Raw genomic sequence first — 21,590 nt, forward strand, 5'->3', positions numbered from 1 at the left:
GAGAGAAGCTAAACGGATCGAAACAAATATGAGCGAAACTCATAACCAATTAACAGATGAAAATGGAATGTTGAATGAATCACCAAAACAAAACAATTGCAGGAATAGAGCAATTCAATGACTTCATTGATGATGGTAATTTATTTTTAATTTTTAATGATTTCATAAAACGTGTTTAATTTCAATCTATTACAGGAAACCATAGATTTTTTTATGGATTTACAAAAATGGACTGCTGAATATCAGCACTCGAAATTGCTGATGTTCGATGAAACATGCAGCAAAGCGATAATACAGACGACCGTAGTTAGAACCCACATCGGATCAGTTTTCACCAAACATCAATCTGTGCCATTTTAAACATTTATATTCAGCTCCCAACACAAGTAAATTTAATAATTATTATTTCTACAAATATAAATACTCATATATAAAAATGGCTATTCGTGAGGCTATAATAAACATTTTACGAAAATATTTTGCGTCATTTGTTTTTTTAAAGGTCTGTAATAAATCGTATATGAGTATGGTAAAAGTCGTATTAGGTGCGTTGACAATTCATGAATATATTCATATTAGATCGCAATTCAATATCAACATAATCGCTATTATAGTCGGTCAAAGATGCATAATCATCCAAACTAATTCGGTAAGCATTTGTCATGTATGTATATGGCCTCCACTTTTGCATGCATATGCCAATTAGGCGCATTATATGCCAACCAAAATTTAGGGCATATGATGTTATATATGAACCTGAAAATCTATTATTCTTTGACGCTCCCCTAAACTAGTAAACGAAGCTCAGTACCGTAACGCGAATTGGAAGACGAACCGTCAATGCCGTCAACACGAATAGTTGACGGAACGGTGACGGTAACGTTGGATGTGTATCGCACTTAAACATTTTATAATCCAATCTGCCGGCAATATGATACCGGTGAGACGTGAGTGTTTTTATAACGGGTTTTAAAAACTCCTTATTTATTTCCATCTATATTTGTATGTGTTGGAAACTGCAAAAACAGTATGAGTGATATACTGGTTGTGTATACGGTGTACTCGCACAAGGTAATACGCCCTATAATGAACAACCGGTTTGAATGAAACAATGTGACGTCATTACTATCCAGCTACATTTATTGAAGCGTAGCCGAAGGAAACCTTTTTATTTTTTAAATACAATAATTTCAAGACAAATTAACGCACTTACCATAATCCTATTCCGCTTGGTCCCACGGTGTGCGTTAATAGTTTGCCATGATTGTGACAACATCGATAGAAATGACGGAATCACCCTGGAGTATGTTACCTTATGTTTGTGTATACAGTGCAATCGTATATCTGTCAAAATTTGATCGAGCTAAGTAAATATTCTGTTATTAATCAACTCTACCTTCGTTCATTGCATCTCTTCATATTTGATTGTTATCTCATTGATCCAGTGGCTCATTCTCAGAATTACATGGGATTTTAACCGCTCAGTGGGAATTATGTATGTGTATTGTTATCGTCGGTGACTTTGCTCTGATAAATGGCTCTCGTTAGTCCTATTTGAGAGGTATCGTCCCACTTTCTTGTGACATCCGCTGACAAGATTCGATTGGAATCTTCCAAGCAACTTGCAAGGTTTCATCTTGACCGGAAATACAACCGCAAATCGCACAAACATGGATGAAATTGATAACATCATACTTCACTCGCTGCGGCAAATTGGATGGTAGGTTGAGGGAGATCCATAAATGGTTTTAAGATTTTCATCAGGTGATCTTCTCTCTGTAGCAATCTGGACGAAGATGTTAGAAATTTGGACGAATTCGGCCCAACACTTTTGGTACAAATTGTGTCCAAATGTATTGCGCTAATTGATCCCAGCTTGAACCTGCCGAAGACGTTGCCACCAGGCATGGCTCAGCGATTCACCGTTACTGCGAGTTTAGCAGAAGCTTGTCGAGTAATGTTCTGGTATTTCTCTTCAAAATTATGATATTAGAAATTTGCTCTAATTTCGTAGACCATCGGCTACAGGCGAGATATAGGCTATCAAACTTTCCTCTACTCCAATGTGGCCGAGATGCGCCGACTACTGATGTTCTTGATTGAACGGCTCCCTAAGGAAGCGGTGAACAAATCGGGGGCCCCCGGCGAACCACTGAATGAAACAACCGAACTGGAGAATCGTATAGTTGCTAATCTGCAATCAGAGCTTCAGGCACCGTGGATGCCGGAATTCTGTCGCATGCGAGCGTTGAGCGGATTGAATAGCACGGAACACGATACCGCTAGTAGTTCAAATACAATGGATGCAAAAATTGCTTTTCGGCGGTTTGTGCCTAAGAAACTTAGCATTCCATTTGTCACGCATAAAGATGTCGCTGCAGGTAGAGTAGAAATTCTATTTATTCTTCAAAATTTGAACGTTTTTTTTTCATGCTATTAGAAATTAGGGATTTTTGGTCTCATCAAAGCTTGGATGAGGACAGTTTCGTTCCCTCGATTATCGCTGCCAACGATGGAGCTATCAAGTCGAACAACCCCGAGTCTGTGGACGAGATCGATTGTCAATTGAGACTCTCATCATCCGTGGATAAACTGCAAAGTTTCTACTCAACCAAGGGCACAAATCATCCTGACTCGCCTTCGGAGCACCCCGTTGAATCTTCGAAAACGATAGAACGAACAAGCGTGACCGATTTGATAGCCGATCTGAAGCCAGGTAAGACGCCTCTAGAAACGCTACAGGGCGAAACGGACCAAATCCGAGCAGATATCGAGCGAAATGCCCACGAGTTTAATGCGCTAAAAAGCGAGCGAGCGAGCGTGAGCGAAATCATGGAAACCTGCCGGAAAGCGGTTGGCAAACTGAAGGAGCAGAAAAAGATGAAAGAACGAACACACATTCTGCTGGAGAACACCGAGGTGAATGTTAAGAAGTTGGAGGGCATCATCGCAGCCGCGGGGGATCGAATGAGAAAGCTGCAGGATCAATGGGAAACACACCGAAATCCGCTTGTCGAAACGCTCGAGAGCTATAATTCGGATAAATTGGTAAGTTGTGTTGGGTATTGATTGTGGATGTGTCTCAGTGGGATCCAGAAAAGTCTCCGAAAGGGCTTAGGATTTAGCGATGTTGAATGAATATTTAGAAGATCGATCTTTTCCATTCCTATGTTCGATTTTTTGAATCGATTCTTAGTACCATAAAGTACCCATCTCAGCTCAGCTAAGGCAATATTTAACGTTTGTGTACTCCAAAAATTAATGCTTACGCGTATATAATGTTCTTAAATGTTCTACTTGCTGGGTATTTATTCTACTACTGATAAACATATGAATGGAAGCGTTGCTGTATTCAAACCACTTTTTTTTTTAATTCGTTTATTTTTACAGGCTCAGTTACTTAAGTTTAAAGGAGCCGAATTCTTAAATATAATTTTAAAACTATATATATAAACAATTTTCTTACATCTATGGTTAGTAAGGTGGAAAACCGATTACTCGCGGTGTACTCGAGTTTAGGAGGGTGACATATTTTTAGGAGAAGGATGGGATATAAGGAAATTGTAACAATGTTGATGAACACTCAATTTATAAATCTATTCGTATATCTATAGTGTATTTACATTTCAACTTATTCTACTATTTATAGCAAGGGGACGAATTACCCGCAAAGGAAGGAAAGGAGGGTATAAGGATTTAGGGGCAATCACACACGAAGATCTATAGCTTTAAGGAAAACATATATATGGGACATGTAATCAAGGTCTAACCGAGCCAACACATCTCTCACCGGCACATTGGGCTGTCTTCCTCGGGCCCGAAGGGAGTTTTTTAAATTCGATCTGGCGACCAGATACACCTCGCACGACCAAACAACGTGCTCGATGTCGTGATAACCTTGGCCACAAACGCAGAGATTGCTGCTGGCAAGATTGAAACGGAAGAGTAGTGCATCTAACGAACAGTGATTGGACATGAGTCGGGAGAAGGTGCGAATAAAGTCCCGACTCAAGTCTAGACTTTTGAACCACGGTTTGAGGCTAACCTTAGGGATAATCGAGTGAAACCACCGGCCCAATTCATCTTCATTCCACTTGCGTTGCCAGTTAGCGATGGTATTTTTGCGGACTAAAGAATAAAATTCATTGAAGGCGATTTGACGCTGATAAATATCGCCTTCAATTGCACCTACCTTTGCTAATGAGTCAGCCCTCTCATTACCCGGAATGGAGCAATGTGAAGGGACCCAGATAAAGGTAATGACATAACAGCGTCTGGATAAAGCACTCAAAATTTCTCGTATTCTCTCAAGGAAGTACGGCGAGTGCTTTTCCGGCCTCACTGAACGGATAGCTTCGACAGAGCTAAGACTATCCGTTACAATGTAATAGTGTTCAACAGGTCGTGAGGCGACGCTGTCCAGCGCCCAATGAATTGCTGCCAATTCAGCAATATACACTGAGCAAGGATTCTGAAGACTGTGTGAGGTGCTAAAAAATTCGTTGAACACTCCAAATCCTGTGGACTCGTTTATAGTGGACCCATCAGTAAAGTACATATTATCACAATTGATACCCCCATACTTTTCATCGAAGATCGTTGGAGCGATCCTCGATCGTTGGTAATCTGAATATCCATGGATATCTTGCTTCATGGACAGATCAAAATGCACAGAGGAATTGATGTAGTCAGGGAAACAAACACGGTTGGGAATATACGAAGAAGGATCAACCTGCATGGAGATGAATTCATTATATGAACTCATGAATCCGGAGTGAAAATTTAGCTCGATCAGCTGCTCAAAATTTTCGATCACCAATGGGTTCATGACCTTACACCGGATGAAGAACCGAAGAGATAATAAATTGAAGCGATCTTTTAGTGGGAGTAGGCCTGCCAAAACCTCGAGACTCATGGTATGCGTTGAGGGCATACATCCCAACGCGATACGGAGACAAAGATACTGAATTCGCTCGAGTTTAATGAGGTGTGTTTTGGCAGCTGATTGAAAACAGAAACTGCCATACTCCATCACTGAGAGAATAGTTGTTCGATACAACATTATAAGATCTTCTGGGTGGGCTCCCCACCAGGTGCCGGTAATTGTACGGAGAAAGTTTATTCTTTGTTGACATTTTTTACTCAGATACCTAATATGGGCCCCCAAGTACATTTGGAGTCGAACCAGACCCCAAGATACTTGAATGACATAGCATGAGTGATCGGTTTACCCAAAAGTTGAAGCTTTGGTTTTGCTGGTCTATGCTTCCTAGAAAAAACCACCATCTCTGTTTTCTCCGTGGAGAATTCGATCCCTAGCCCAATGGCCCAGGTTGAAAAATTGTTCAAAGTATCTTGTAAGGGTCCTTGCAGGTCGGATTCGTTTGATCCTACGACAGACACCACTCCATCATCTGCAAGTTGTCTTAGGTTGCAATTTTGTGTAAGGCAATTGTCGATGTCGCTTACATAGAAGTTGTACAAAAGGGGGCTTAAACATGAGCCCTGGGGGAGGCCCATGTAAGAGACCCGACTTACTGCCGAATCTCCGTGAGAAAAGTTCAAATGTTTCTCACAAAGCAAGTTATATAACATATTATTCAATAGAGGTGGCAGACCCCGAGAGTGTAATTTGTCCGACAAAACCTCTATTGAAACAGAATCGAAGGCCCCCTTTATGTCCAAGAATACTGAAGCCATTTGTTTTTTTTTTCGGCGTAAGCCATTTGAATTTCTGAAGAAAGCAACGCAAGACAATCATTCGTTCCCTTGCCCCTGCGGAACTCATATTGTGTATCTGAGAGTAGGCCATTCGTTTCAACCCATCGATCAAGGCGAAACAAGATCATTTTCTCCAACAATTTCCGTATACAAGACAGCATTGCTATTGGGCAGTACGAATTGAAGTCGGACGCGGGTTTTCCGGGTTTTTGAATAGCTATAACTCGTACTTGTCTCCAATCATCTGGAACAATATTATTCTCCAGAAACCGATTGAATAAATTCAACAAGCGATGTTTCGCCACATCAGGGAGGTTTTTCAGCAAGTTGAACTTAATTCTATCCGATCCCGGAGCAGAATTGTTACATGAGAGCAGAGCAAGAGAGAATTCTACCATCGAAAACTCGGAATCAAGATCGCACCTACCTTGTGGTATATCTCGAACAATTTTTTGCACAGGAGCGGAATCAGGACAAACCTTCCGTGCAAAATAAAAAATCCATCGATGTGAATATTCTTCGCTTTCATTCGTTGAAGAGCGATTTCTCATGTTTCGAGCCACTTCCCATAATTTTTTCATTGACGTTTCTCGTGACAAACCTCCCACGAAATTTCGCCAATAAGCTCGTTTTTTCCCTTTGATTAAGTTTTTAAATTGATCTACAAGGGCTAAATACGTTTGAAAATTTTCAGGGGTTCCACGTTTCCGAAAAGCTTTAAATGCATTCGATTTTTCTACATAAAGCTTGGAACATTGGCTATCCCACCATAGATTGGGAGGCCTTCGGGAAATGGTGGAACCTGGGATGGGTTTCGTTTGAGCGCGAACCGCGCTGTCATAGATCAAACGAGAAAGGAAGTTATACTCCTCCAATGGAGGTAAACCATCTCTGGAATTGATGGCTAGAGCAATCGCGTCCGCATATTTTTTCCAGTCAATGTGTCTTGTGAGGTCATATGCCATGTTTATAGATTCAGAAGAATTCGACCCAATGGTGATGGAAATTTTGATTGGCAAGTGATCACTACCGTTGGGGTTCTGGATTACATTCCACTTGCAATCTAACGATAGTGAATTCGAGCAAAGCGAGAGGTCAAGAGCACTTGGGTTAGCAGGAGGTTTAGGTACACGTGTTGTTTCCCCAGTGTTCAAAACGGTCATATTGAAGCTGTTACAAAGGTCATATATCAACAATGAACGATTGTCGTCGTACTGTTCCCCCCAGGCAGTTCCGTGAGAGTTGAAGTCTCCCAAGATCAATCGTGGCTCAGGAAGGAGTGAGTACATGTCATCAAGTTGTTTGCGGCTAACCGCAGCTCTCGGAGGCCAATACAAGCTGACAATACAGAGGTCTTTGCCTCTGATGCCCCCGCTAGCTGCGTCCGCTTCCATTTCATCAACTGGCAACGTGGAAAAGGTATTGTGTGTTGAGATTGGTTGTTCTTGTTGTTGGGTCAGTGGCGAAGCGCCCTTCAAAATTTCCGCAAATGTGCGCTTCGAGCGTTCCTTTAAAGAGCGCTTCTGTTTCTCCCAGCGACTCTTGTAATTTTCACAAACTGAGAGCTCGTGTGGGGATCCCCCGCAATATGGACATTTATGCTCAGTCGCACTGCAGGATTTCCCCTCATGTTGCTCTCCGCAAGTGGCACAGCGCTCCTTGTTGGCACAATAATCCGAAGTGTGACCAACTGACTTGCATTTGTTGCAAGTCATGGGCTTTGGCACGAAGAGTCGCACAGGTAGTCTCAATTTGTCCACCATAACGTAGTCAGGGAGGGCGGCACCAGCAAAGGTGACTCGAAACGAGTCGGACGGCGTAAATTTAGTTTGGTCCCCATCATGGGAAAGTTTCCCGAGTTGGCGACAGTCCAAGATTTTCACTTCCATTGAGGGGAGCTTCTTGAACTTGCCTTTTCCTTCTGCTTTTATTTGTTCGCTCGTCAGACCCGTTTCAGTTATCACCCCCTCAATTTCTACGTTATGGGAGGGTATAAATGTTCGATATTCGAGAGTGAAATGTTGATCAGCAACAATCTCGTTTGCGTGTTTCCGTTCATTCACGACAACTCGCAATTTGTTCGGTCTAACCCTGCGAATTTCAGATACAGAAGTGTATCTGGCCAGCTCTTTCATGATCTGAATCACGTTAAGGTTTTTTCCTTTCGGTTTTGGCCGGAGGAAAACAACCCAAGGGCCAGTTCCAGGTGCATCTTCTGGATAAACTCTGACACGTGGAGCGGAGACAACAGAGGGGGAAGACGCGGACGAGGACGAGGACGAGGATGAGGATGAGGACGAGGACGAGGATTGGGTTGGATCGGAAACATCAGAAGGGGGAAGCGAAATCGATGATGGGAGAGGGGGAGTGGAAGTAACAGTGGGTTGAGAAGGGAGGCTTGCAATTTTCTTAGAGGGGGGCTTGGTAGGATGAGCGGATTCGTCCCCAGAAGAATTATCTTCCTTATGAGGGACTCGTTTATGTTTTTTCCCAGATCTTGTATGAGATTCATTATCGGAGATCTCCATCTCTGGAGATCCTCCACTATTCTCCATTTTACAAAAATTTCTGTCTTATTTCTAAATTATTATTGATTTTAACAATAATCTTAAAAAAAAAATAGCAAAAAAAAAAATTATGATAATAATATTAAACAATGAACAAATGAATTGAATAATAATATTAATAATAAATATGTGTACCTTAATATATAAGTTGTTCCAATAATGCGCTCTACTGCCCTAATCAGGGAGAGACAGAGGCTACGCGCTACGGAGACAACACAATAGCGCAAGAATAGCTTACGCAGCCACGTGTTGATGAATCCCGTTTGCGACAGTCACGCGATGGCGATCCCGTTATGCCGAATCAGTTCAACAGCCGCAATCCGGCTCGCTGCAAGAGCGCTGCTTCCTTTGTTCCTTCGTTCCACTTCACAAAAGGTCAGGTCGCGGACAGCAATGACCTTCACTCGTACACGATACACTCGTACCAATAGCACAATAGCAAAAGTGGCAACGCACAATACCGACACTGAACTTTACTCGTCAAGAGTTGGATAGCGAATGATTCAAACCACTTGTAATGATGGAAAATGTTCTGCACCTTTTGGTCCTAATTCCAACCGGCAAAAACGTAATTTTCCTAATTCCGTTAATTGATGTTCCTAATTCAAATAATCAAATTGTTATAATAATGAATCGTTTTAAGTAGTAGATTTGATAATGTTTTATGTTGTAAACATGTTAAATGAGTCGAAATCAATAATCGAATTAATTACAATAGTAATACGTCGTTTATTTATTGGTAACATAACTTGTGATCAAGATGCTTTACTGGATTTTACAATAAGCCTGAGTAATTAACAGCATCAGTATCTAACAGATACAATCCACGTCGCCGGGAATCGTTGATCAATGTCGATTGTAGGTTCGTTATTCTATCCACGGCTTTTGAGTGGTTTGAAAAAGCTGACGTCCAGCAGCTGAATAATTTGAGTGGAATTTTGTGGAAGACAAACCAGGATTATGTTTTTTTGCATAGCAGCATCGTCAAGCAAGCAAGAGACATGTGACTTATGTCAATTTTGAATGAGAGTAATATGGACCGATATTTTCTGTTGAACAAGCCAAGGGCAAAAAACATACTTGACAAATAGGAACAATCAGGGACATCCAATCCGATCCCGTTCTTACTGCGGCCCAGTTTTCGACCAATCTCTGCCATCAACGTTGCCGCTACCTGCATGGCTGCGTTTCCACAAAACGGTGCAGTGTAAGATTCTCAATCGGTGTTAATTACGTTTGCTTGGAGACTTTTTTCGGCCGGAACCAGCTAAAACCAGTTCTTTTGTAGGTCTTGTACGTACTGCTGTTTCATCTAAATTGAACATCTGTTCCGGAAATTTCAACACATTGAACAGCGCTTCTTCCTCGAAATATTCATGGATTTCGTGAAACCAGCTCCTGATTTGTTGATTTGAACCAGTATCCCGTTTTTAATCGGATTGGAACAAGCTAATTTTCTCACTTAATGTAACAGTTCGGATGAAAAGTTCATAAGGTTGACGTCTAGATGGCGCCTCTTGCGAAAATCTACTTGACTATCACAAAGCACCATCAAAATTTGACAGCAATTGGTCGATTGCTTTGAGAGTTACAGAATTGAGAGTGAAGCAACTTTTGTTATTTAGAGTTACAGCATTGAGAGTGAAGCAACTTTTGTTATTTTGAAAAATAATTGAAAAATCACAAATCAATGAAAACGATGGCAAAATTGTATGAATTAGGCTTCGAATTGCTTACGCATCCACCGTATTCTCCAGATCTGGCCCCCAGCGACTATTTCCTGTTCGCAGACCTGAAGAGAATGCTCGCTGGCAAGAAATTTAAGACCGATGATGAAGTGATTACCGAAACTGAGGCCTATTTTGAGGAAAAACCGAAAGAGTTCTATAAAAATTGTATCGAAAAGTTGCAAGATCGCTTGAATCGCTGAATTTTGCATAAAAAAAATAGTTTTAGTGTGTTACCTTATAAACTTTTCAACCGAACTGTTACTACGCTCAACAGTTATCTCTTTGTGTCCACGGGGAATCCAGCTTTTGCTTCGGCTAGCAGCCATTCAACTATTTGTTCTTCTTCCGTAACATCGAGAACGGTTGCTTTTCCATGATCTGATCTAAAGATTTTGATAAAAACTTTTTCACGCAGTGTTGAATACGGAATTCCATGCAATTTGGCCGCCTTTCGAACGGAACATCCGATTTTCACCATTTCCACATCGTCTGCTAGTTTCGACCTATCATATTGCATGCGTTTCTGACCGGCGTTTGTTTCACTCGTCGCAAGACAGCAAATGAAATATGTTAGGTAGCATAAGAAACAAGTAGAAATATGGCTGCCCTTGTTCCCTTCATGTTTATATTGGTAATAACCCATCGAATTTGCAATGAAAAGATTTGAACAAACTATTAAATCAATGCAGCGTATCTGTATAGTTTAGTTTTTATTACTTTCCGGAGATTTTCAGTCGTTTACGCTTTGTAAATTGATAATAACTGTGGACAATGCTCTTAGCCACTTTGCTATGGGAAAACAACAAATATGGCGAATGACAGGTCGACGAACGATATTGGCTAAAATTTATATAGTTAAGCATAACTAACAGTACTTGGTTGCAAATGATTATAGTTTTGCAAGTATACACAAATATAATTTATCAGAAGACATAAGGTAGCTAGTGTGAAAAACGGTATTTTATGTTAAGTGGGTGGAATTATGTACTTGCTTGTGTAAGGGATTGTAACTTGTGTAACATTTGAGACGGTAGCAAAACTTTACACTAGACTTAAGCACAAAGCGAAGAGTCTAGAGTGTCTGAGAGTTAACGCGTCTAAAATCAAACTCATGCCAAGGAACCGAGCATGACAAGATCCGCTTAGATAGTAGTGTAGTGATCAATGGGAGTCGTGCCTATTATGGTCCCCACAATTACTCAAGGTCAAACGAACAGCCTCCCGAATGAGGAGAATGGAATTGTTCGCTCTTCTAATGAGGTCCTTACCAGGTATACCCATACTGGTAATGGATCCTTTTTACAGCTTTGAGGACGCTTGCCGAATCCGAACAAACAACGATGCTATTAGCATCGGTGACGCTCTCCAATGCCAACTCAATGGCGAGAGCTTCACACGAGAAAATGCTAAACTCATTGGGAACTCTCATGCTAGTCTTAGCATTACTGTCGAGTATCCCAATGGCTGAGTCGTCATCAGTGATGGACCCGTTAGTATAGACAATGCGTTTGTTAGTATAGTCAGTACGTACGTATGGCCTCATTCACCACCGCTTGCACCTTCTGGGGGTTATCCCCTGCCCTAACGAATCGTTTTATCCTCCAGCTAATGATGGGAGGAACGGCATCCCATGCCCTAGGAGAGCATCGACCCCCCGTTAGTGTTTGATATTTTTGCCTGGTCCTAACCCCAACGAGTGGTGGAAGCAAGGCGGAGCACAGTCTTGCACCCTACGTAAGCGGCGTACACGATAGTGCTCATGAAGGGTGCATGCGAGCACCGTTAGCCTGCGTATAATAACGATAGCGCATGATGGGCACAATTGTTCCGTGTGAGCATATAAACGACACAGTGTATGTCAGGTATAGCAATCCGCGCATGATGAGGCTTCTCTTCTGTGTGAAAACCATTAAGGATCTCTATTCAGCATGATACCAGGCGATTGGCAATTGAGGGTCAGAATTTTTGAAACAACCTAATATTCATGCGATCTCCTGAGGGCCCACGGACTGGAGCTGGTCCTGGGACTGGAGTACATGCGAGCAGCCAGCGGTTAAAGAAATGGCTGCAAGAGTGGTCCCCTAGTCAACGGGCTCAGCCCGCAAACCACACGATGAAAAGTGCACGTACACACGAAATCACCACGGCAATGCTGCATATGCAAATGACGCTGCGATTAAACGACTTCAATAGTTTGTATCGACAAGCCGCCAACGGCAACGAACCACGCGGGACGAGAGAGTTGAATGAATTTGTGATTCGTTGCTATTATATTTGCACATGGTTCCAACAGTGTTGGAAATGTTCAACGAGTAGCTCTCACGATTAGATAAACTCTACACACAGAGACGAGCAACTTTATCACACAACATGCTATCTCCGGCTGAAATAGAGACCATCAAGTTGGGAGTGCAACGAGAACCGTTATATTCCAACACAGATATAATTGATTAGATATATAAAAATGGGGTTAATGTCTGTCTTTCTGATTCTTATGGAATCGGAAATTACTAAACCGAGTTTTTGGGGCCGGGGAAGGTTCTTATGATAGTTCGAGACCCCTCCCCCCTCTAAAGAGGGGCTGCCAGACAAATGAAGCATACATTTCTGCATAACTTAAGAAATAATCAAGCAAATAGAGCCAAATTTGGCATGTTAGGGGACAAGAATCGTCTTTATGGTGAATAGATACTTCTCCCCCTCTCTAAAGGGAGGCTGCCACACAAGTGAAAGACAAACTTCTGCATAACTCGAGAACTAATCAAGAAAATGAAACCAAATTTGGGATGTGAGGGTTTTTGGGTACGATAAATATTTCTATGATGTTATGACACCCCTCCCTCCTTTTGGAATGGAGAGGCGGTCCCATAAAAATTAAGACATATTTCAACCAAACATGGCAATTGAAAATTTTTGGAAAACTCTGAAGAAAAATGAGAAAATTCGAAAAATTCAATTCGCATATGTTCTACAATTACATATTAACAAGCGTTGTTAGTCCATTTGATGTCTGTTCTAACGAAATTGATCTTCGTTCGAGAGTGGAAATGGATTTTAATGTGAAAAAACGCACTCCTATGTCGTCTTCTTTTTATACAAATAAAAATGGATCGCCGAATGTGCTGATAGGAGCAGAACTCGAGAGAGGAATTGTCCGATTTGGGGCTGTCTTTATTCTATCATATTTTCTGTATCAAACATTTATTCCATGTAACGGAAAAACATGTTATTTGCAAGTGGACGAAAAATCTTGAACGAGAATTGTGTCTGAAAATAATCTGATATTATAATGACGAGTTTTGGTAGAAGTACTAGGATTTTGATAGTAAAAGGTATTTTTAAAGAATTAGAAAACGTGGATGTGATAACGAAAAATAAATTTTGGGCGGGACGAAGTTTGCCGGGTCAGTTAGTTTCTTTATGGAACAATTGAACTTGAATACGGTTTTCACGTGATACTTAATAAGAGCGTTTCTAACACAATTGTTGGAAATAAGTGTTATTTGTTCAATAACAAGCCCAAACGAAAGGTGGTCTAATCACCTGGTCATATTGCCCTATCTACCCTAATGATTATGGTCGTGGGTGTCACCCCTTTGAAGGTGTTTTTAACGGTATTCAACGATCAACTTCGAGATCGCTTTATGTTGCTTGGAGTTGCACTGCAAAACGGTTGCAATTCTTGGCCAAATACTGAAAACTGTAGTGAACACTATCGTACTCAATCTCAAACTATGCTAATTTTCATGACTGAAGCCAATAAACTGTCTCTCATATCCTCTGCAGTCGAAATCCCAGCTAACGCTGAACCAAATCGAGTCGACTCGGCAAAAGTGCGAGCAGTTAATCAATGACCTGCAAACCAAGAGCGCCATGCATGCCCGGCTCCAGAAAGAGTTTGAAAAATTGAATAAAACCATCAGTCGAACGGCGTACACGAGCCGGATCCTGGAGATCATTGGGAACATACGAAAGCAGAAAAACGGCATCGACAAAATTCTGCAGGACACACGCACGCTGCAGAAAGAGATCAACACCATAACCGGCCAGCTGGATCGCCAGTTCACTGTTACGGATGATCTCATCTTCCGAAACGCCAAGAAGGATGAACACTCGAAGCGAGCGTACAAACTGTTGGTTACGCTACATTCGGATTGTACCGAGCTGATTGGACTGGTGCAGGAAACGGGTTCAATCAAACGGGAGATACGAGACTTAGAGGATCAAATAGAAAATGAGAAAACGAGAAACACGGCGGCAAATCTGACACAGATCACCAATGATGTGAGTGAGATGCAAAATGAGAGCCATCGTCTAGAAGAAAGCATACGCAGAATGGAGCAAGCCCGGCAACAGTAGTTGTATCTAAACGAATGAATACCCTTCTAGAATGCATCCCTAGTAGAAAAATTGAAAGAAACTATCCAGTTGGCATAAGTTTTTTAACCATCTATTGCGTAGGAAGAAAAACAAATTATACGAAATGTGATTAGGACTATGATTCCAAAATTGGTAAGAAGCGTAAAGAGCCATCCAAACAAAACGTATGGTACGATACTCATGATTATTAAAGTGCCCATTAAAAGCTTTATTTATGCTCTCGATTGTTTTCAGTGCTGAAAGAACACTCCTATCCATGCTTATCGTTGACCGTATCTTTGACGGATCTCCGGTGGGATGTATCCTTCGTTCACTACCCGTGGTTTCTTCTTCTTTCCAAACCAACGCTTGGGATAGAACACTTTTTTACTGTCGATTTGCAAATCAATTTTGTCTTCATTTTCGAAGAACCATAGCTTTTGCTCCTCCTGTTCCATTTCACGGGCGGTTCGTTCCATTTCCTGAATTCTTTTAACACGGTGCAACCGTGCCAATTCCTCTTCAAGACGCTGCTGTCTCAACTTGCTCCAATCATTGTAAATCTGGAAATATCTACATCATTATGTTATCCTAAGCGATTATAAAGCTTATTATTATTCCCCACCTTTTTTTGTTCATCAATCAGACTCTTTTCATTTTCAGCAACACTTTTGTTAATGTCATCGAGAAGCATTTTTTCGAAACTATCATTAACAACCTTCAATGTTCCAACAGCATCGATCAACTTTTTGTATTGCTCATTTTCTTTATCTTCGACATTTTCTAAGAAAGTCTCAACCAGGCTCGCTATTTCTCCACTAAATTCGGACTTCTGGTTAGCTTCCAACACCTCAACCGCTTTATCATACTTTTCGTGTAAAACCAAACCGAGCCATCGGCTACTATTGCCGACCACTCCTTCCCCGCTATTCAGCCCCAATAAGTAGAACGTTTTCCCTAGCAGCAGCTTCGAATCCTTGATATCAAAATGATCATCAAAGTATTCGTTCCGCAAAAATTTCATCCTCACCTTGATCTCATCCTTTTTCTTGCTCTTCTTTGGTGCACTAGAATCGACCGGTGCGGGTGGGACCAAGTCATCGAAATGCTCAACGCTTCCCCCTTTCACGTACCGATAGCAGGCGTAAAGCGAAAGTGACCGTGTGATGGGATTGCTGAAGTCTTCCTGCAGTCCAAGCAATGTTGCGATTCGGGCGGCCCACTTAAACTCGTTGGTCGTGATCAGCCGATTGAGTGCTAAATTAGCGGTGAAATCATCTAAATATACGCCGTACGCAATTCGATTGTTGAGCAGCTCAATCAACTCCGAATAGTGACTATGCTCGATGTAGTTTCGGGCAATTGCATGCTGGGTCGAATCGAGCCCGTTGGTAGTTTCCTCTGTCAGGCGGAACTTATACATCAAATCTGCCATCTCATCCATGTGAGAGTCATCCTCCAGTTTGTTGGCATATATGTCTATATCTATCGCGGACACTTTGTTTTTGTGTTGAAATTTTTGTTCCAGCTCAAAGTACAGAGCTTCGTGATCGACTTTCGCGAGAATCGGCGTGGTAAGCCGAGCTTGCCATGCTTCTCGACAAGGATATGCATCCGAAAGGAATGTTCGGCGACCGGTGCAGGCCAGACGAATCGTTGAACTAGATTTTAAAACGTGTTTCAACATTTTACTAGCAACTGATTGTTCCTATCATCCGAGTTTAAAATAATTTTGCCGAAAGATGAGAAGCACAACTTTGTGTTATGAAAGCATTTACGCAGTGTTGCCAGTATTTAGTCGAACTGTAGTGTCAAATGTCGTAAACAAACCAGAAACGTGAACTAGATGATGCGGTGGTGAGTAGATTATTGATTTTCGATTGTATTGTGAATTTACTTGACTGTTGGATTCTGAGGTCATTTCAGCTTCCTATTTCAATCGTCGTTTTCTACGAGGGGTGATCAAATTCATACAAACATCTTGCTGATCACCCCTTAAACTTTGTTCCAAATGTCAAAACACAAAATAAAAACAAATCACAAATCAAAATGTCTTGAGCTGATTGAGACTCCAGAACTCCGGTAGAAGTTGATCAACCAGATTCGTCTGTTTGCAACTAACTTTCGGAAAGTGCTCTATCGTGTGCTAAGAGTTATTATTCCTACTTTTTCATAGTCCACAATCTAGAAACTGATGGTTGATTTGGACTTCTTGTAGATTTCACCTAGTTGTGATCGTGATAATCCCAGGAAGTAGTAATTGTATAAACAATTACATTTTGCATTAGACCGATGATGTTGTATGTTTTCAATAATTGAATATTCCATGCTGCTATCGATCTTTCAAATATCACGAAAATGCTCGCAAAACATAAATAATTAGCAATGACGATAATAAGATTTGTCACTTTTGACATATTTATCTGTCAACAGCAAACGCGACTATTTTTACGGCCGTTCCAAGTGCGGCTATTTCAAACGGGCATGTCCAGTTAGGGAATAGACGCACAATATATGAGGGGCTTAGAATGCAAGGGGTGTAAGTGACATGATCGATTTCTCTTCGTCAACTTTTTCTTCAGTTAATAACTCAACTGCAAAAACGTTCCAATTTGAGTTTGCTATAGAATCCGATAGATGAGGTTCTGACCTATCTTACGCATTGTCAAATATAGCTGGGAATGTATTTGCTAAGTTATGACCAAAAGAGAAAGTCGATGTAGAGAAATCGATCAAATCACTTACACCCCTTTCATTCTGAGCCCCTCATATGTGATGTGAGATAATGAAAGCACAAAGTTTGAATTCGCTGGAAATAATAACTAATTTGGGTACTTACGAATCAACGCCACCGGAGTCCAAATACAATAGAGAGCAATTCAGGCCTAACTGTCCGAAAGGACCTATTTGTTTTGATCGATTCACTTTATTGATTTTCTCTTTAGACGACAACTGCTTTATTGACGAATTTTGCAGTATTGTCAGATAGTTTTATGAACGAGGTTCTCCTCCACAATCTGGCCGTCGAACACATCAGGAAATGCTTTTACTACTGAGTTATTTACGGTAGAGAATATCGATGAAGAGAGTCGAGAGTCGAGAGTCGAGAGAGACATTCAAAGGATTAGTTTCTCATTTTATCCGAAAGTGACGATTTTAATGCAAGGGATCCTGAAAAAAACATGGCATTCAAACAGCCTACAAGAGTGTCCATACGCTGAAAGATCTTCTGTGTCTTTCCGAAGATTCCGCCAGATTGTTTTTTTTGAAGATTCCGCCAGATGAAAAGTCCGATATTTACGAGATTAAGTGCAAATCTTGCCCGGCTGTGTACATTGGCGAAACCCGTCGGAAGCTTAAAGTACGTTTGAGGGAATAAAGAAACGCCATTGAAAATAAGCGACCTAACAAATCGAGTGTGGCAGCTCATTCTACGGGGCTAAACCATCAAATTAACTGGGACAACGCAAAACTCAACAAAACTGTGTCAGAAAGGCTTCACTTCAACTTGACGAAACGAAACATCCAATAATCTGAATTCTCTTCGACGCATACTACACCAGTACATAGCCGTTTTATATTTGAGGAGCTCAAAATTATGTGACATCATCGATTTCTCTACATCGTCTCTCTCTTTTGGTCATAACTTAGCTGCTAACATATTCCCAGCTGTATTTGACAATGTTGTAGATATGTCAGAATCTCATCTATCGAATTCTATAGCAAACTCAAATTGAAACGTTTTTGCAGTAAAGTTATTCACCTCTATTTCGGTACACGTTCGGCGATTGGATTTCAATCCGTTCGGCGAATGGATCAATCCGATCGAGTTCGAATATTTTGCTTTCTATCCGTTCGCCTCAAATCCTAAAGGGCTGCGATGAAAGTTTCGAATTCGAACTTTCATCGCAGCAGTCAGACAACTGTGAAACCAAAACAAAAACAAAAAAACCGAATCCGAAAACTTTCGTTGAACAGTTCCCAAGCCATTTTTTAAAATATGTACAACTCTAGTCAACTATTCGTGTGGTGATATACACGTTATAATTTGAAATGTTTTATTATTGAAGACAACGAATAAATTATTCACTTTTGTCATTTTGTCTCCTATGTTGAAGAACCATTGCTGATCCGAATTGTTCTTCCTCTACTAGTTAAATCGGTTACTAAAGAATTTTCCGCATTACCGACCAAAGAAGCTAAAGAAGCGATAAATTTTTGATTCTCTAAATTGTCATCGCATAAGTTTCGAATAGCCAGGATATTTCATTCCTTAATTACTACAATGAAAAGAATGAAAAAATTATCACGTTGTCACCAAGTTTGCTCATCAGCAGAAACTTACGCGGATTTTTCGCATCTGAATTCGTACACTGCAGGATTGCGGCTATGATTCTCATAACTATTAACAATGTTTAAGATTACTGGTGCCTCCTAATTTTTTTCATTGGAGTGAAAATATTAGCGTCGCCGTTTTTTTCATGGGATTACAGTTGACAAAGCAGACCTGTAGTTGAATATGAAGTTGGCCGAAATCAATTTTAATTCGTGTATCGTATATGCGCTGCTCCAAAATACCTGCACTAAAACACTTACATCTCACATTCAAAAACAACGCACTATCCGCTCGAAAAAAGGATTCGTATGGCTCGACGAATGCTGTATCTGGAAAAAGCATTAATATACTAAACACTTCACAACAATTTGCCGTTTTTGTTTTTGTTTTGGTTTCACAGTTGTCTGACTGCTGCGATGAAAGTTCGAATTCGAAACTTTCATCGCAGCCCTTTAGGATTTGAGGCGAACGGGTAGAAAGCGAAATATTCGAACTCGATCGGATTGATCCATTCGCCGAACGGATTGAAATTCAATCGAACGTGTACCGGAATAGAGGTGATTAACTAAAGAGAAACTTGATAAAGAAAATTCCGAGCCCCTCATTTGTTGTAAGCAGTCGGACATCGTCCGTAGATGGTCAACATCGAGCCCGAAACCGGTCGACTAAAAGGGTTTTTTTTTGCCGTGAACGGAAGTTGGCGATTTACATACCAAACGAATCGGAATTCCCTAAGATTTGTTTGATATGCTATACATTACAATCCCATGGTGTGTAAATGGTTAAAATTCATGAAAACTATAAGCGTTTCCATTTTCCCATACATTTGTTGTGTCCTGGACGGTGAGGAGTGGAAGAGTAATACGAGCAAAAATTAAAGTTTTCCAATGGCCTTTTTGAAGGTTAGAGACGAATGAACTGAAGAAGTTTAAAGTCTCACATGTCTTAGTTTCGGTTTGAGCTGTGGACGCGACCAAATTACTGACTCGCTGATGTCTCTAGCATTCTAATCATTGCACCAAACTGACGCCATTGCATTAAGGTTCTGAGCAACACAATTGTGTGGGGAACCATCAAGCAAGGCTATCGTCAGCTCATCAAGAAAATAAATGTTCTGGAATTTTGTTTGTGATTTGGTTTAGCATGACGGTAGCAAAATTCTCTCCGCAAAGGATGACAGCTAAGCTGATATAGACCGGCAATATTAACAAAAAGGGCTTCTGTTGAGAAGAGCGCAAAACGGAGATTAGTGTGTGCATATTTAATTGCTTCAAGCCATCGATATATGGATATTTGTGTGTGTATCTGGGTGCGTTTTAACGTATTGCGCTGTTGCGGGTGAACATGTCGATCCGAACGTGTTGACAAGGAGGGGATAATCGTCAAATGAGTCTACAAGAAAAAAATATTTCAGAGCGACCAAACTGGTAGAATGGTTATTTCTAAAAGTTCGTAGCATTAAAAAAAATATTCGCAGTTGTAAACAAGCGACTTGAAATAAACTACAGCGTAGTTTTACGTCAACAATGCGGTCATGTCTTGGACACAACATCCTATTTTTTTTTCAAGAGTAGTATTTATTATTTATTCGTCGAAAACTCTAATGTACTTCTGATGAATATTTATGAATTAAAAAAAATCCTTTATATACAACGGTAACAGAAAACAAATGCTGCATGTGTGCAAGTTTGAAGCGAGTGGTTCATTTAGTCTCTATAGGAAATCCTTTACTGTATTTAACTCGCATGTTCGTCACAAGATGGCATGTCGACCCAAGACTAGTTTGCGTTCGCATCACATACATAAACATACAGCAATGCGTTGACTCACTTCCGTTGCACTGACAATTTCTTTTCCGTCACATCGGAGCGACGTGAAGACACTTATTTAGGATGGTGCGTACAAATAAAGATTTTCCTATGTATTTTCTGGAAATTCAGTGTTTAATGATAATAATTAATCTTGATTACGTTTTTGTTTTATTCATTTGATTACAGTCGGCCCACAAAACATTCAGAATTAAGCAGAAGCTTGCGAAAAAGCTGAAGCAAAACAGGCCCATTCCACAGTGGATCAGAATGCGCACTGGAAACACTATCCGGTAAGTTTATCTTCTGTTGTGTACTCGTAATGATCTCCGGATGACTAATTTGTATTATTTATTTTATTCCAGGTACAACGCCAAGCGCCGTCACTGGAGACGTACAAAGCTGAAGCTGTAAGCTTCACGGCCAGGATCTTTCGTTTACAGTTACATGTTTCTGTATACTACACTTCCACACAGGATGTTCAATTCCCGGCTTCTCCGCTCTGTAAAGTTTCAGGTCCAAGTAATTATGATGCAGTGGACTTAGTGCGAGGTATTTACTGAAAATATTCACCGATTGCCTCGAAGAACCAAGTGTTGCGATTTATACGAGTAATTGTCTCCTTGAATGGAAAACAATATAAGTGTTAAGCCCGGAAATGAAGGTTCTGTGGATTCAAAACATGGCGTTTTTCAACGTGTGAAAATGAAAGAAATCCTGGTTTTAATCGATTTGGTCTAATGGGATGAAATTGAAAGAAATCACAGAAATTTAAGGTGAACATAGTACCTCGATGAAATAAATGAATGAATTATCTCATTTTGTCTCGTCTCATTCGCTTATTCAGTTGATTTATTCACAAGAGTAGAATAATATTCAACAGAAAAGTATATATTTTGCGATAAAAAAATCACGTAAACAATCTGTGTTCACATTGGATTTCGTCGAGTTTGATCCTAATGGAAACGCACCATAAGGAAATGATATTGCAGGGGGAAATAATATTAGTGATTGATATATTCTCAAGTTTATCAAACTTTCCATTTCAGCCTTTCAGAAAAACTTCGGT

General features: G+C 40.6%; 3 protein-coding genes across 5 annotated transcripts; 2 read left to right on the forward strand and 1 right to left on the reverse strand.

The window, feature by feature from the left end:
• The first annotated feature begins 1,365 nt into the window (after positions 1–1,365).
• Positions 1,366–14,617, forward strand: LOC129768412 (coiled-coil domain-containing protein 22 homolog). The gene is made up of 5 exons (XM_055770055.1): positions 1,366–1,720; positions 1,783–1,954; positions 2,015–2,381; positions 2,441–3,048; positions 13,805–14,617. The coding sequence occupies exons 1-5, from the start codon at positions 1,671–1,673 to the stop codon at positions 14,375–14,377; spliced, it is 1,770 nt and encodes a 589-aa protein (XP_055626030.1). The 5' UTR covers positions 1,366–1,670; the 3' UTR covers positions 14,378–14,617.
• Positions 14,564–16,162, reverse strand: LOC129768413 (uncharacterized). Of its 3 annotated transcripts, XM_055770058.1 has the most exons (3): positions 15,408–16,162; positions 15,003–15,353; positions 14,564–14,940 (listed from the first exon to the last, which is right to left on the reverse strand). In XM_055770058.1, exons 1-3 carry the CDS (start codon positions 16,062–16,064, stop codon positions 14,659–14,661), a joined length of 1,290 nt encoding a protein of 429 aa, XP_055626033.1. In that variant the 5' UTR covers positions 16,065–16,162; the 3' UTR covers positions 14,564–14,658. The 3 variants fall into 3 exon arrangements, with proteins under 3 accessions (XP_055626033.1, XP_055626031.1, XP_055626034.1); XM_055770056.1 differs by having other exon boundaries at positions 15,003–16,162; XM_055770059.1 differs by having other exon boundaries at positions 14,798–14,950; positions 15,003–16,162.
• A 4,390-nt stretch (positions 16,163–20,552) lies between these two features.
• LOC129769304 (60S ribosomal protein L39) lies at positions 20,553–21,202 on the forward strand. Its single transcript, XM_055771459.1, has 3 exons — positions 20,553–20,608; positions 20,711–20,814; positions 20,887–21,202. Exons 1-3 carry the CDS (start codon positions 20,606–20,608, stop codon positions 20,933–20,935), a joined length of 156 nt encoding a protein of 51 aa, XP_055627434.1. The 5' UTR covers positions 20,553–20,605; the 3' UTR covers positions 20,936–21,202.
• Positions 21,203–21,590: the final 388 nt, after the last annotated feature.

This window comes from Toxorhynchites rutilus, chromosome 2 (assembly GCF_029784135.1).
Source record: "Toxorhynchites rutilus septentrionalis strain SRP chromosome 2, ASM2978413v1, whole genome shotgun sequence".
In the NCBI taxonomy this organism is placed as follows: domain Eukaryota; kingdom Metazoa; phylum Arthropoda; class Insecta; order Diptera; family Culicidae; genus Toxorhynchites; species Toxorhynchites rutilus.